The sequence below is a fragment of the Protobothrops mucrosquamatus genome, unplaced genomic scaffold, assembly GCF_001527695.2.
Source record: "Protobothrops mucrosquamatus isolate PMUCROS unplaced genomic scaffold, P.Mucros_1.0 scaffold3951, whole genome shotgun sequence".
Lineage (NCBI taxonomy): Eukaryota > Metazoa > Chordata > Lepidosauria > Squamata > Viperidae > Protobothrops > Protobothrops mucrosquamatus.
Window position 1 is genome coordinate 80,870 of NW_015389892.1, and position 15,943 is coordinate 96,812.

A 15,943-nucleotide genomic window follows, 5' to 3' on the forward strand; every position below is an offset into this window, starting at 1 on the left:
GTCTCTTCTCTTCTGCAGAACGGAACGTGGATCTTCGCTCAACGGAGGAGTTACCACACCTTTTCTGCTCTCCTGTACAGCACACCCCAAAGAAAAGAAAAAGCTTCACGTTCTGTTGGGTTCATATCGAAAAAAAACAAAAAAAAGAGAGAGAAATATCCTGGTGGAAAGAAGAGACCAAAACAAATGCCATATAACTTCCTCCATCTTTAAGGTGGAGAGAGCCATTACCAGCTTCTCGTGACGTTCCTGAGCCTGGAATTTGAAAGCCAAAAGTGGTTCCCCTGGCATGGCCGGTTGGCTGGCAATCCCTTCACCTGCTGAGCTTCTCCATGCCTCCAAGGGCACCTCAGCAGGTCCTCATGAGTTGGACTCTTCCTGGGTTGATCGTGGCAATAGGTGTTCACTTGGGATCTCGACCAGGTATCTGTAGGACAGCCCCACCATGATCTGCAGGGAAGAGACAGATAGGTAAGGCCACACTTGGAATGCTGCATCCAGTTTTGGTCACCACGATGTAAAAAAAGATGCTGAGACTCTGGAAAGAGTACAGAGAAGAGCAACAAAGATGATTAGGGGACTGGAGGCTAAAACATATAAGGAACGGCTGCTGGAATTGGGTATGTCTAGTTTAATGAAGAGAAGGACGAGGGGGGACATGATAGCAGTGTTCCAGTATCTCAGGGGCTGCCCCAAAGAAGAGGGAGTCAAGCTATTCTCCAAGGCGCCTGAAGGCAGGACAAGAAGCAACAGATGGAAACTCATCAAGGAGAGAAGCAACCTAGAACTAAGGAGAAACTTCCTGACAGTTAGAACAATTAACCAGTGGAACAACCTGACTCCAGAAATGGTGAATGCACCAACACTGGAAGTTTTTAAGAAGAGACTGGACAGCCATTTGTCCGAAATGGTATAGGGTTTCCTGCCTGAGCAGGGGGTTGGACTAGATGACCTCCAAGGTCATTTCCAACTTTCACACTATTATTATTATTATTAGGTAACCTACTAGGGCAGGGGTCCCCAATCTCCGGTCCGTGGACCGGTATTGGTCCGCAGCATGCCAGCAACCGGTCCCCACAAACAACCAAAGCCCCATTCGTGGGATACAGGCAGCACAAATATGAGTCAGTTGCCAAGCGTCTGAATTTGGATCACGTGACCCCCGAGGGAGGCTGCAACGGTCGTTAACTGTGAAAAACGGTCATAAGTCGCTTTTTTTAGTGTCCATGTAACTTCGAACGGTCACTAAATGAACTGCTGTAACCCGAGGACTACCTGAAGTCACGAAGCTAGGTACTTCCTGCCTCCTGTACTTCTCTCTTGCTCTCTTTTTTAGAGTTTTATTGGTTTATAACATACAATGCAATCGAAATACAAAGCAAATAGCAGGAAAGACGGGGAAGGAAAAAGGGAGGAGAGAAGTGAGGTAAGGGAGAAAAAAAAGGGGGAAAAAGGCATTGACTTCCAACTTCCTTTGGTGCAATAGATCAGGGCTTTTCAACTTTTTCAACAGGGAGGAGTAATTCTGGCAGGGTTATCCTAACAGGCAGCACTTGTAGGAGAGAAAGGATCACCTTCTGGGTTCCAACATTTAGACAGACAACCTGCAGCTCTCCAATCTTCTGGATTCCCCATTTGTTGGTGCTGGGCAGTGTATCAGTGACAAGGAACTGTGGGAGGTCCCGAACATCCTTTCGTCACCCTGAGTTTGTATCAGGGGTCTCCAAACCTGGCAAGTTTAAGACTTGTGGACTTCAGTTCCCAGAATTCCTCAGCCAGCAGGAAGTTGGAAGTTGACACTCACAAGTCTGCCACGTTTGGAGACCCCTGGTCTATATCAGGGCTTTTCAATCTTTTCACCCATTGTGCCACTTTTAGGATATGACAACATCCGAGTACCACCAGTCGCCTAGCAAGGTGTCAAAAACTTGATGACCAAAAAAAAAAAAAAAGGAAAAAAGTGATGAAGTACAGGTAGTCCTCGACTTACAACATTTCGCTTAATGACTGTTCGAAGTTACAATGGCACTGAAAAAAGTGCCCCCCAAGCCACAACCGAGCAAGACACCTGCCTGCCCACCCGGTGGCGCTCTTCCTCCTGTCCGAGGTTTTCATTGTAAGCATTTCTGTTGAGGATTGGCAGCAGGGGTGGGGAGGGGGGTGTTTGGTTTTTATTCCCCCACCCCATCTGCTGGGTGATTGCAGCAGGTTTTGGTCACTTCACATGACCCTGGGACACTGTGACCGTCATAAATATGAACCAGTTGCCAAGCATCTGAATGTAAATCACAAGACCCTGGAGATGCTGCAACATTCCAGCTGATTGGTGCTTCTTCTGGGCTCAGTGGAAGCGCCAGGGTCAGCGCCAAGTTCCAGCTGGAACCTGGCGCTGAACCTGGCACTTCCACTGAGCCCTGACAGCCCCAAAGAAGCGCCGATCAGCTGGAAAGCGGCACTGATCCTGGCGCTTCCGCTGAGCCCTGACAGCCCTGCAGCTCCAGCGATCTCTCGCTCAGGCTTGTGCGGTGCTGCCACTGGTTCAGCTCATTCCCCTCCCCTGCTACCACTTTTCTAGGATGGTCGCGTACCACCTGCCAGGTGCCAATGTACCACAGGTGGTACCCGTACCACTGGTTGAAAAGCCCTGCAATAGAGTATCAACTTCAACCCTCCACTTTTCACTGCCTCCTGCACTTCCCAAATTTTACTTTTCTATCCTTTTTTTTCGCCCCACAGCTGCTTCTCACAGCTGGGGAAACCCAAGAAGATTCTCTTCTCGGAACAGAGAAGCTGACAGAACAGAGAAATCTGGGGTCTCAGAATTATACTTCGACGCAGGACATTACAACTGGAGAAAGAGAAAGAATGTGGGCCTTCGGACACTCACCGTCAATAGGCTGAGCAGCCCCATCATCACTCCGAGCATGATGTACAGATTATCCGTCAATCCCCCGGCCCACAGAGGCCCAAGGATGGTGGCAATTCCCCCAACAGAGCGACGGAGTCCGTGGCTGAACCCTGCCAAAGAAGGAAAAAAACGAGAGAGAAATAAATCCTGCTATACAGGGGAGTCCTCAAACTTACCATCAAAAGTGAGCCCAGAATTCTTGTTGCTAAGCAGGACGGTTGTTAAGTGAGTTTTGCCCCATTTTACGACCTTTCTTGCCACAGAGGCTAAGTGAATCGCTGCAGCTGTTATGTGACTAACGCCGGTTCTTACGTGCATCTGGCCTCCCCATTGACTTTGCTTGTCAGAAGGGTGCAAAAGGTAATTACAGGACCCCGGGATGCTGCAAACAGTCCTAAATTTGAACTGGTTGTATCCAACTGTAAATCGCATGATTTCTGGGAGTTGAAGTCCACAAGTCATAAAAGATAGCCAAGTTTGAAGACCCCTGGCCTTATCCTTCAGCATCCTTGAGCATAGCCAAGAGAGGGCTTGTTGTCTTCTAAGGCAGGGCTTTTCAACCTTTTCACCCATTGTACCACTTTTAGGATATGACAACATCCGAGTACCACCCGTCGCCTAGCAAGGTGTCAAAAACTTGACGACCAAAAAACAAAAACAAAAAAGGAAAAAAGCGATAAAAGTACAGGTAGTCCACAACTTACAACAGTTCGCTTAGTGACTGTTCAAAGTTACAATAGCACTGAAAAAAGTGTCCCCCGAGCCACAGCCGAGCAAGACACCTGCCTGCCCGCCCGGCGGCGCTCTTCCTCCTGTCCGAGGTTTCCATTGTTGTGAACATTTCTGTTGAGGATTGGCAACGGGGGTGGGGTGGGGGAGTGTTTGGTTTTTATTCCCCCCGTCTGCTGGGAGGTTGCAGCAGGTTTTGGTCACTTCACATGACCCTGGGACACTGTGACCGTCATAAATATGAATCAGTTGCCAAGCATCTGAATGTAAATCACAAGACCCTGGAGATGCTGCAACATTCCAGCTGATCGGTGCTTCTTCTGGGCTCAGCAGAAGCACTAGGACCAGCACCGAGCTCTGGCTGGGGCCTGGCACTGATCCTGGCGCTTCCGCTGAGCCCTGACAGCCCTGCAGCTCCAGCCGTCTCTCGCTCAGGCTTGTGCGGTGCTGCCACCGGTTCAGCTCATTCCCCTCCCCCGCTACCACTTTTCTAGGATGTTCGTGTACCACCTGCCAGGTGCTAATGTACCACAGGTGGTACCCGTACCACTGGTTGAAAAGCCCTGTTCTAAGGTGGCGCGGTATGAAGAAACACATCAAAGCAGCTTTTGCAACTCTAGAGGCGGGAGTAGCCAACACTTTCGAGAGGAAAGGGAGGTTGGAGAAGATTGGAATCAGGAATGGGGTGGGCTTACCTTGTGTTCTCTCTGCTGTGACTTTGGAGAAGAGGGACACCTGGGAGACAGCGACGAAGGGCAGGCCCAGGACCTGCAAGAAGACCCCCACTACCAGCTCCGTGAGGAGGACAGCAAAGGTACCTTGCGCGGGGGAGGGAGACATAAGCAAAACACGGTAAGGAGAAAGTTCGCAGCAGAGCACAGCAAATTGCACCTCGCTCAAAGCCAGCTTCTTCGACTGGACACCTTCAACTAGCTCTTTGGTGGGTCAACATGTGCTACTGGTCTTCATCACCATCCATGCCAAGATACGGAAAGGGAAAAACCTGCTAAGAAAAACCTTTTAATGCCTATTTGGGCTAAGAGGTGATTACAGGCAGTCCTCAACTTACGGCCACAATTGAGCCCCACATTTCTGTTGTAAAGCGAGACAGCTGTGAAGTGACATTTGATGACCTTCCTTGTCACAGTTGTTAAGTGAATCACTGCAGTTGTTAAATTAGTAACAACTTTCCCCATGGACTTTGCTTGTCGGAAGGTCGCAAAAGGGGATCACACATGACCCAGGGACGCTGCAACCGTCTTAAATATGAGTCAGTGGCCAAGCGTGGGGATGCTGAATGGGGACGCTGAATGGCTGTAAGTGTGAAAAACGATCACAAGTCCCTTTTTTCAGTGCTGCTGTAACTTCAAACAGTCACTAAATGAATTGAGAACTACCTGTGTAGATATGACAATATTCAAGGTTCCTTTTTTTGAGCCAGCAACATCTGACCGTCATCTAGTTTACACTACCGCTGAATTTCTCTTTTGCAGGACAAGGATTTTATAAGAGCTGCTCCCATTGAGGAGACTATAAAACATGAGCTGGTAAATAACAATAACAACAATAACAACAACAATAATAATAATAGTAGTAGTAGTAGTAGTAAAGTTGGAAGGGACCTTGGAGGTCATCAAGTCCAACCCCCTGCTCAGGCAGGAAACTCTATACCATTTCAGACAAATGGCTGTCCAATCTCTTCTTAAAAACTTCCAGTGTTGGAGCATTTACCGCTTCTGGAGGCAGGTTGTTCCACTGGTTAATTGTTCTGTCAGGAAGTTTCTCCTTAGTTCCAGGTTGCTTCTCTCCTTGATGAGTTTCCATCCGTTGCTTCTTGTCCTGCCTTCAGGGGCTTTGGAGAATAGCTTGACTCCCTCTTCTTTGGGGCAGCCCCTGAGATATTGGAACACTGCTATCATGTCCCCCTTCGTCCTTCTCTTCATTAAACTAGACATACCCAATTCCAGCAGCCGTTCCTTATATGCTTTAGCCTCCAGTCCCCTAATCATCTTTGTTGCTCTTCTCTGTACTCTTTCTAGAGTCTCTACAACTTTTTTACATCGCGGTGACCAAAACTGGATGCAGTTTTCCAAGTGTGGCCTTACCAAGGCCTTGTAAAGTGGTATTAACACTTCACGTGATCTTGATTCTATCCCTCTGTTAATGCAGCCTAGCACTCTGTTGGCCTTTTTGGCAGCTGCAGCACACGGCTGGCTCCTATTTAGGTGATTGTCCACTAGGACTCCGAGGTCCCTCTCACAGTTACTACTATTGAGCAAGGTACCCCCTATACTATACCTGTACATTTGGTTTTTCTTGCCTAAATGTAGAACCTTGCTTTTTTCACCATTGAATTTCATTTTGTTAGATAGCGCCCAGTGTTCAAGTCTGTCCAGATCCTCCTGTACCCTAAGCCTGTCTCCTGGAGTGTTGGCTATTCCTGCCAGCTTGGTGTCGTCTGCAAATTTGATGATTTCCCCATCTATCCCCTCGTCCTAATCAGCCAGCTGCTATAAAGAGGGAAATGTTCTCTTGAGGTACACAAACAGAAATAAGAGTAATTGAGGAATTATCTACTCGGCCCTGATGAAACCTTTTGTGCAACTCTGGCTCACCACAGTTCAAAAGGAAAATTTACAGATTGGAGCAAGTTCAGAGGAGACCTACTAAGAATGTGTAGTGGTCTGGAAACCCAGCTCCACAAGGAATAGTTAAAAGAATCTGGGTATGTTTGCCTATTAGGAAAGACAACTCGACAGAGATGAGGCAGCTGTATTTCAAATATCTAAAAGGTGGCCACAAAGAAGAAAGTGTGGACATTTTGATTACCCCGGAGGGCAAGACTAGATCCGTAGGTTGAAACTACAAGGAAGAAGGTCCAGGCTAGTCACTGGGAGGAACGTCCTGATGGTATGAACTCTTAACCAGAAATGTTGCTTTGTGATATATAGTTTTCCTCTAGTCTAGAGCAGTGTTTCTTAACCTTGGCCGTTTTAAGAGGTGTGGACTTCAACTCCCACAATTCCCCAGCCATCCATGGGAAAGCATGGAGTTTGAAGCCCACACTTCTTAAAAGCCCCCAAGGCTGAGAAACACTGCTCTAGAGCAGGGGTCCCCAATCTTGACAACTTTGAGACATGTGGACTTCAACTCCCAGAATTCTTGTATAAGTAGACGAGTTGGGAGTTGAAATCCACGTGTCTTAAAGTTGCCAAGCTTGGGAATCCCTGCTCTAGAGGCCTCAAGCAGACTCCTGATAATCCTCTGTCAGAGGTGTTAGTGGATCCTGGACAGTTCCTTATAGCTCTGTGTCTGTGGGGGTCCTTGGTGCATTCTGTCTTTCGTTGCTACCGTGTTTCCCTGAAAATAAGACCGGGTCCTTTTTTTTTTTTTTGCCTCCAAAAGAGGCACCAGGTCTTATTTTTGGGGTAGGCCTTACCTCACCTCCGGCACCGACAGCCCCACCCAGCCGGTCCACTTCTTCTGGGGCCGAAGTTCTGCAGCTACATTCGGGCCTGCATTTTGCAGTCAGGCCTTTCCAGAAGGCCTAAGCAGCTGAGTACCGAGTTATGGATTCAATCCATAACTCGGTGCTCGGCTGCTGAGATCTTGTACAACTTGAGGTACAGATTGAATCCATAGCTCGATTCTTGGCTGCACAGGCCTTCTGGAAAGCCCCATGATTGAGAAATGCAGGCCTGGCTACAGAAGAGGCCTCAGAAGAAGTGGGCTGGCGAGGAAAGGCCTGGCTGCAAGATAAGTGGGTGCTGGGTACGTGAGGCAGCTCCACACCCTCACCCCAGCTTAATTTTTAGGTTTGTGCCTCGCCCCAAAACTAGGGCTTATTTTTGGGATAGGGCTTATATTAGGCCCACCCCCCAAAATCAAGCTAGGGCTTATTGTTGGTGTAGGCCTCACTTTCGGGGAAACACGGTAGCAGTCCCAAAGGTGCTTTTTCCAAGAGGCAACTGGACTTTATTTTTTCCTTGAAGACGTTTCGCTTCTCGTCCAAGAAGCTTCTTCAGTTCTGACTGAATGGTGGAGGAGGGAAGGTTTTATATTCCATACAGTCATCTGGTCGTTAGCCCTCTTTCTGAGAGTCATTGAGGCCACGTGGAGGTGTATCTGTGCCCTCAGGGTCACCTGAATCAGAGTGCAAATGAGTGTGGAACTTTTTTGGATCTGTTGAAAGGACTGTGTTGTAGAGAGGAGATGGCTGGTGTCATATCCCTCCCCTCCCCCCCCCCCAATTAAGAGAGGGCCATTTAATCTTAACGTAAATGGCCTCTTTGACCCCTCTTTCAAACCAGCGATCCTCTCTGTCCAGAATGTGGACTTTTGAAAAAAAGCACCTTTGGGACAATCACGATCTGGATGACTAAGAATCTCCATAGACCTTTGGTGGCTGGCACTGATGATGTCACCTAGCTGGGTAATGAAATGTCCGCAAGAAAACAACCAAGTCCAGTCAGCACCAAGAACCCCACGGTTCAACCTTGAGTTACAAATATTCTCTTCTACTAGATCTCTGTGCCTCCAGGGCATCAAGAGGTCAGGAACTGAGAAGATGTAGAGAAGAACCCTTCACGCTTTTCTCCGGCAGTCTGCCATCATTACCTCGGGGGTGTGCCAGGAACAGCAGGCACCAGACACAGGCTACGTTGCAGATGACCAGACCCATGAGCAAGATGATCCGATCTGATAGCCGGATGCTGAGAAAGTGCACCAGGAAGAAGCCAGCAATGACCTGAAAAAGAAGAGGCAGCACACTGATGGTGTAATCGGACCCTGTGTGGGCAGTGACTCTCACAGCCTGCTTCCAGGTTGTCAATCAAAGAGATCAGGAATTATTCCAGAATCTTTCTGCATTCAAAGGAAGGGCTTGCCTCTGAATGGCTCCCCTTGTCCACTAACCAAAGGACTTGGTTTTGTGTGCATGACACAGCTTGTCATGCAAACCCATCCCATTAGGTTGATTTATTTTATTCATCAAATTTTGAAACCGTCCATCTCCCTCCCTCCATTCAGTTTATGCGGAAATGGATTAAGGAGACTCGAAAAATTTAGATTAATTCAGTAAACAGTTTAATTGGGTTATCTGGATACAGCCCAAATCATGAGATGGACACTGAAATTTAATTGGTGGCCGAGGCCTTCATTTTGACCCACAGAAACATCAACTGGAGGGGGGGGAGAAGAGAGAGAGAGAGATTCTAAAACAGGTTCCTACTGGTATTTATACTACAAACTCACAACCCCACTTTCTCAAAAGGTTTGCCAGGTTCCTATCTTATTTAAAAACCTGCCAAACCTGTTTTACCAGAGGCAGGGCAGAGCAAAATTAGCATCACACATTAACCATATTAAAAATTTCTCTCCCGAATCATTTTTAGCTCCTAGTGACTGCTGTCTATCAACAGCCAAAAATCAGGTTTTATTTATTAGACATGTTTGCCACCCATCTCGCCTAGAGGCAACTCTTTTAAGAGGGAGAGATAAGGAGAAAGATGATGCATTGCTTCAGTTTGACATGGAAGAGGTCCATTGGAAGACCTGGCAATGGGGACTCAGCCCCCCCCCCATCTCCATGTAATGGCAGGTGGGGGAAAGACCCTGGGAGAATGGGCGGGGAGAGACCGCCAAGGAAACAGTCAGAGAAGAGGCAGCATAGCTCAAAGATGGATACAGGTTGTCCTTGACTTATCACCACAATTTAGCCCATCATTTCTCTTGCTAAGCGAGACGGTGGTGCAGTGTGTTTTGCTCCATTTTATAACCATTCTTGCCACAGTTATTAAGTGAATGAGTGCCATTGTCAATTCAGTAACACGATTGTTAAATGTCTATGGAGATTCTGGAAACTGATCAGAGAGAGAAACAGCCTGGAATTTAGGAGAAACTTCCTGACAGTGAGGACAATCGACCCAATCGATCACTGGAGATTTTTAAGAAGTGACTACTAGACAATCACCTGTCTGAGATGGTATAGGTTCTCCTGCTTGAGCAGGGGGCTGGACTAGAAGACCTCCAAGGTTCCAACACTATTCTCTTCTCTTCTCTTCTCTTCTCTTCTCTTCTCTTCTCTTCTCTTCTCCTCTCCTCTCTTCTCCTCTCCTCTCCTCTCCTCTCCTCCCCTCCCCTCCCCTCCCCTCCCCTCCTCTCTCTCCTCTCCTCTCCTCTCCTCTCCCCTTCCATTCCATTCCATTCCATTCCATTCCATTCTATTCTCAGTTATCCAGATCATGGTTGTCCCAAAGGTACTTTTTCAAAAGGCAACTGGACTTCCTTTGTTTTTCCTTGAAGATGTTTCGCTTCTCATCCAAGAAGTTTCTTCGGTTCTGATTTAAGCTCTGGTCCCTCTTAAGTGAAATATTTATTATGTGGGTTTTGCCCCCATTTTGCGAACTTTCTTGTCACAGCTGTTATGCAAATCACCGCAGTTGTTAAGTTAGTAACGTGGTTGTAAAGTGAATCTGACTTCTAGCCCTTAGACTTATATATCCCACTGCGCCACCACCGATACTTGTAATGGGCAGGGCAAGAGGGTCTGAAGAGACCCTGCCTAATTTCTTGGATTGTAAAAAGAGACGTGTGTATGGGGGAGGGGGGAGAGGGGGGGGAGGAGAGAGAGAGATGTACTTTCATACTTGCAAGGCCCTATCAACGTAGCTTTGCAACGAAGTAGAATTACCTCCATCCGGTCATGATTCCTACCTGCTTTACCTGGTCAGGCCGACGCTCTCCCTTATTAAAGTGGAACGGTGAGCAAAATCTCCTGTAACACACAGGCTGCTCAGTTACAGTGTCACCCCTTTTCACCCTTACCTCCACACCACACAGGAAATACATGATGCTGTTCTCCAGTTCTCCAAAGTTCAAATACTTCTGTGTAATTGGAGTCACCATAGTCTGTAGAGGAAAATTAACACAAGTTCCAGGTGGTTCACCTACTCTTAGAATGACCTCCAAACACTACGAGCAGCAGCTTTCAATACACTAAACGCCGGGGTTTCCATTCTGAACCGTTCAACTTCTGAGTCTTCCGAATGAGGATGAAGGAACTTGGTCTGGGGTACCTCGGGGCAGAGAAAGGTGGGCTATATCAAGGCTGTCCTTTCTGGCTGGGGAATTCTGGGAGTTGAAGTCCACAAGTCTTTAAAGACCGGACATCCCTAATGTATATTGGTTGATACATACGATGCACACAAAACCAGCGATAGCAATAACACTTAGATTTATATACCGATTCACGGTGCTTTACAGCCCTCTCTAAGCGGTTTACAGAATCGGCATATTTCCCCCCCAAAATCTTGGTCCTTATTTTATCAACTTTGGAAGGATGGACGGCTGAGTCAACCCTGAGCCAGTGAGACTCGAAGTGCCGAACTGCTGGCAGCCGGCAGTCAGCAAAAGTAGCCTGCAGTACTGCATTTGAACCACGGCGCCACAACGGTTGTCAAAAAATGAGGAGGCTTTGACCACACAGTCGCAACCACCATTGTGATTTTTTTTTTCAAGAAGTCCGACCCCTTATCCATCAGTTTGTATCTTTTGAAAAGTTGATCAATGAAAGTTGGGAGTGGCTTTGAAGCACGAAGGGAGAAATTCCCAGCTAAGCTGAAATGGAACTGGATAGTTTGGGGCGGTTTAGGGTGTTGTGAAAAGTAGCTAATGTCTTAAGGTTGGGTTGAACTGGGCCATCACATTAAGTTTGACTGGGCTGGGTGATTCTGGCCCAATCGCCTCAATCTAAGCCATCTCGCAGTTGTGCGGAAACGAAAGAGAAGCAATAAATTGTAAAGATTGTCCAGGAGGTTCTAGATCAGGGGTGTCCAACCTTGGCAAATTTCATATTTGTGGACTTCAACTCCCAGAATTCCTCAGCCAGCATCGCTGGCTGAGGAATTCTGGGAGTTGAAATCCACAAGTCTTAAAATCGCCAAGGTTGGACCCCCTTGTTCTAGATCATCCAGTCCACCGTTTTTCAAACTTGGCAACTTCAGAACAGGTGTGGACTTCCACTCCCAGAATTCCTCATCTGAACAGTTGCCATGTTTGAAACGCACCGATGTAGTTCCAACCCTCTCCTCAGTGCAGGAATGCTTAAATACTTGTTCTGCGAAGACAAAAATCACACTTTAATCAACCTAGCTGTAGGGCCTAGTGCGGGGGTGGGGAACCTTGGCTCTTTTAGGACTCGTGGACTTCAACTCCCAGAATTCCTGAGCCAGCATGGCTCAGCTTGGAAACCTCTCCCTTTCCCCTCAGCATGGCTGGCTCAGGAATTCTGGGAGTTGAAGTCCCCGAGTCATACAAGAGCCAAGGTTGCCTACCCCTGGCCTAGTGTGTTGGGTGAAGTCAGACAACCTATCCCACACAGCTCCCCCCTAACTTGCCCCCCTTCATCCTTGAAGACAATCCCCTTTTTTCCTCACGTTCTCTTGCCTGGACCCTCCAGATCTAAGCAAGAGGAGCTGGCACTAACCATCCACCTTCTTGCTTCCAGAATGTGACAATGGAAGCCGAAGGAAGGACATGCAGAAAAGCTCCACTTTCTGCTTTTAGATCTACGAAATGAGCCCGGGGTCAATGCACAAGCAGACCTACCTCCAACGCCGTTTGGTTGAAGAGGGTAATGAACTGGGCGGTGAGGAGAACCACCACTTCCTCCCGCAAGTATTCTGAAATGAAAACACAACCACCATCAAAATCTGGAAGAGCTTCCTTGAGGCTGAGGAGGCAGGAGGCCCTTTTTACTCGGGGGGGAGGGGGGGGCGGAGAGAAATGAAGGGTTAATCATAAAACTGTCCCTCCGGGTGTTTTTTGGGAGAACTCTACTTGGGATAGTTCAAGGTTCTCTTTCTGGCTGGATACACACACACAACCCTCTGAATCAGGCTAACAAAAGACCCTGGGTGAACTTTGTTAGGGAGTTCTCAAGTTTAGTGCAATGTGCGAGCTTTGCTTATCTGGTTAGCTTATGGTTCAATCTAGTGGACAATCACTTAAATATGAGCCAGCCGTGTGCTGCAGCTGCCAAAAAGGCCAACACAGTGCTGGGCTGCATTAACAGAGGGATAGAATCAAGATCACGTGAAGTATTAATACCACTTTACAATGCCTTGGTAAGGCCACACTTGGAATACTGCATCCAGTTTTCATCACTATGATTTAAAAAAGATGTTGAGACTCTAGAAAGAGTACAGAGAAGAGCAACAAAGATGATTAGGGGACTGGAGGCTAAAACATATAAGGAACGGTTGCTGGAATTGGGTATGTCTAGTTTAACGAAGAGAAGGACGAGGGGGGACAGGATAGCAGTCTTCCAGTATCTCAGGGGCTGCCACAAAGAAGAGGGAGTCAAGCTATTTTCCAAGGCGCCTGAAGGCAGGACAAGAAGCAACGGGTGGAAACTAATCAAGGAGAGAAGCAACCTAGAACTAAGGAGAAACTTCTTGACAGTTGGAACAATTAACCAGTGGAACAATCTGCCTCCAGAAGCGGTGAATGCACCAACACTGGAGGTTTTTAAGAAGAGACTGGACAGCCATTTGTCCGAAATGATATAGGGTTTCCTGCCTGAGCAGGGGGTTGGACTAGATGACCTCCAAGGTCCCTTCCAACTTTACTATTATTATTATTATTAAGGTTCTCTTTCTGGCTGGATACACACACACAACCCTCTGAATCAGGCTAACAAAAGACCCTGGGTGAACTTTGTTAGGGAGTTCTCAAGTTTAGTGCAATGTGTGAGCTCCGCTTATCTGATTAGCTTATGGTTCAATCTATTACCTGGATGCCAAATCAGTTAATTCGGTAATTGAAGTCATTGTAGGAGGAAAGCCATGTTGGTCTACGGCAGCCAAAACGTTCTTCCACATTTGCACTGACTTTCAGTAATTGAATTGCTTTACGTACTAAGCTACTGTTATTTTTAATCTGGGTTAGCTGTCTCATTTATCTTATTGTATTTTACTGAAGCTAACTTACCTGGTTCAATATATTAACAGAAAAATAGAAAATTACAGAATTCGGTCTAGCGGCAACGTGGAAGACTGCTGTGATTGCGAGGATAATAAGAAAATTATGAAATTATGAAAATTACTCGTAATAAGGAAAGTCTAGACGTTTAGAGCTCATCCTGAGACAGCCTGCTTGTTTTTCACTCTTTGCTTTGGAAGAAGAGAAATAACTTCACACAGTTTCGTATTTTTTCTCACTGTGAAAATCTCAGCCTTTCCCATCTCAGAGTCATATACCAGCCACCAAAGTCAGGTTGTGCAGTGTCCTGACTGTAGCAGGGCCATGAAGTCATGGTGCCAGGTTTCAATAAAACTCTGTGTGTGTGTGTGTGTGTTGTTATTAGTTGGGAGCTTCAGAATGGAACCTAGCACTAGTTACTGTAGAAACTGGTCACTCGGGGGTATCTCTGCTGCCCTTATTAAAGAGCTCCTGGCAGCCTATAAGACATTTGGGTATAACCTTGCCTGGTGAGGTGTGCTTTTCACGTTGTGCTTTTTAACCCCGTTTGCTTGAGCTAATACTAACGCTTAAAATCCCTTTTATTTCCTGGAGTGTTCATTGTCTCTGGATCGAAAAGAATCCATTGCCTGGGCATCTGATCCCTGCACTGACACTTGGCAAAACGTTCAGTAACCAGATCAGTCTATTTGTATGAATCCGTCTCTATCACAAAAGCTATCACCCTACCCCACCTGGAGATTTGAAAGTACTTTTTCGTGCGATGCTAAGCATTAGAATTATTCTGTATTTAAGACAAGAGACAAAGCAAATTTGGGGTTTCCTTAATTCTTGGGCATGTGCCTTTGTAGAGGATAATAGGAGTTTGGTGATTATGCGATACAGAGGTATTTACAAGGAGACAGTATGGCTAGAGGTAACACGAATGACACAGGAAGTGCATAGGACCAAAATGGATGCCCTTTCTGGTGGGCTAGTGGTTGATTTAAGGAGTAATGCGCGTGCCTTATCTCTTACCATCAAAATTAGACTATTTAGCCCAATTGTAAGGGAAATTTTCAGAAAACTTTCTAGAATAGGTGGATTTCACCTCTGCAAGGCTGATGCATCCATTTTACCTTTTAAACATCTCAAAAGACAAACAGGTCAAAAGCCCCCTTACTCCTACTCTGTAGGTCACAGAAAAAAAAGGGTGCAGAGAAGAGCTACAAAGATGATTTATAGAATCGGAAGCTAAACCATACGAGGAACGATTGAGGGAAATAGATATGTCTATTGTAACAAAGAGAAGGACCAGGGGTGACAAGATAGCAGTCTTCCAGTACTTCAGGGGCTATCACAAAGAAGAGGGAGTCAAGCTATTCTCCAAAGACTCCCAAGGCAGGACAAGAAGCAATGGATGGAAACTTACCAAGGAGAGATACATGCTAGAACTAAGTAGAAATTTCCTGAAAGTGAGAAAGAATTAATCAGTGGAACGGCTTGCCTTCAGAAGTTGTGGGTGCTCCATCACTGGAGGTTTCTAAGAAGAGATTGGACAGCCATTTGTTTAGATAGAGACTCTCCTGCTTGAGCAAGGGGTTGGGCTAGAAGACCTCCAAGATCCCTTCCAACCATTATTCCATGTTCTAGGTTCTAAAAAGGGTCCACCTGCTGGCCGCCAGCCTGGGCAACTATGACCTCACCAGTTCCTGCCATAAGCGAAGGTGTTCCTCACCTTTCATAGAGCTAAATTGATGGAAGGGATTCTTGTCTTCTTCAGCTGATTCTTCATCTGCCAAGTGTCCATTGGGCACATACCGACATTCGTCGCCAAGGGAAGGTTGCGGAGGTCCCACAGGGGTGCTGCCATAGCAGGTCCCTCCCGTGGCCTCTTCTCGGCCAACCTCATGTCGTATCAGTGGCTTCTGCTCCTCTTCCAAGGCCTCCCGCTGCATCGTCGATATGGTCCTTGCCGTGTGAGCCGGTGGCTGGATGTCATAGTACATCACCATCACAATCACTTGAAGCAGAATCCACACCAGACACATGAAGAGCTGCCGACAGAAGTCAAGAGCAGAGAACAAAATGGCAAAAATTTCCGCATACTTGAAGGATCAATCTCAAAAAAATTTTATTTCGGTGTGGAGAAGATGGATAGATTATATGAAGAGAAAGTATGAAGCGATTAATTATCATATAGCTTTTGAATAAATATTTTTTTCTAATATTTTTTATATATTTAATATAATTTATATATATATATTATATTTAAGTTTATTATTGTATGTTAGAGTTAAAGTATGTTAATTTTGTTTGTATTATGAATGGATAGCTTAATTTAGA

At 46.5% G+C, this 15,943-nt stretch overlaps 1 protein-coding gene across 1 annotated transcript in view; it reads right to left on the minus strand.

The window, feature by feature from the left end:
- Nucleotides 1–351: 351 nt before the first annotated feature.
- LOC107298409 (major facilitator superfamily domain-containing protein 8) overlaps nucleotides 352–15,943 on the minus strand; it is a 46,893-nt gene continuing 31,301 nt past the window's right edge. The window contains exons 6-12 of the mRNA XM_015827788.1: nucleotides 15,336–15,654; nucleotides 12,245–12,318; nucleotides 10,463–10,546; nucleotides 8,255–8,384; nucleotides 4,333–4,455; nucleotides 2,888–3,018; nucleotides 352–450 (exon numbers count right to left, since the gene is read on the minus strand). Coding sequence (XP_015683274.1) covers nucleotides 361–450; nucleotides 2,888–3,018; nucleotides 4,333–4,455; nucleotides 8,255–8,384; nucleotides 10,463–10,546; nucleotides 12,245–12,318; nucleotides 15,336–15,654 — 951 coding nt within the window. The 3' untranslated portion in view covers nucleotides 352–360. The remainder of the gene's footprint in view (nucleotides 451–2,887; nucleotides 3,019–4,332; nucleotides 4,456–8,254; nucleotides 8,385–10,462; nucleotides 10,547–12,244; nucleotides 12,319–15,335; nucleotides 15,655–15,943) is intronic.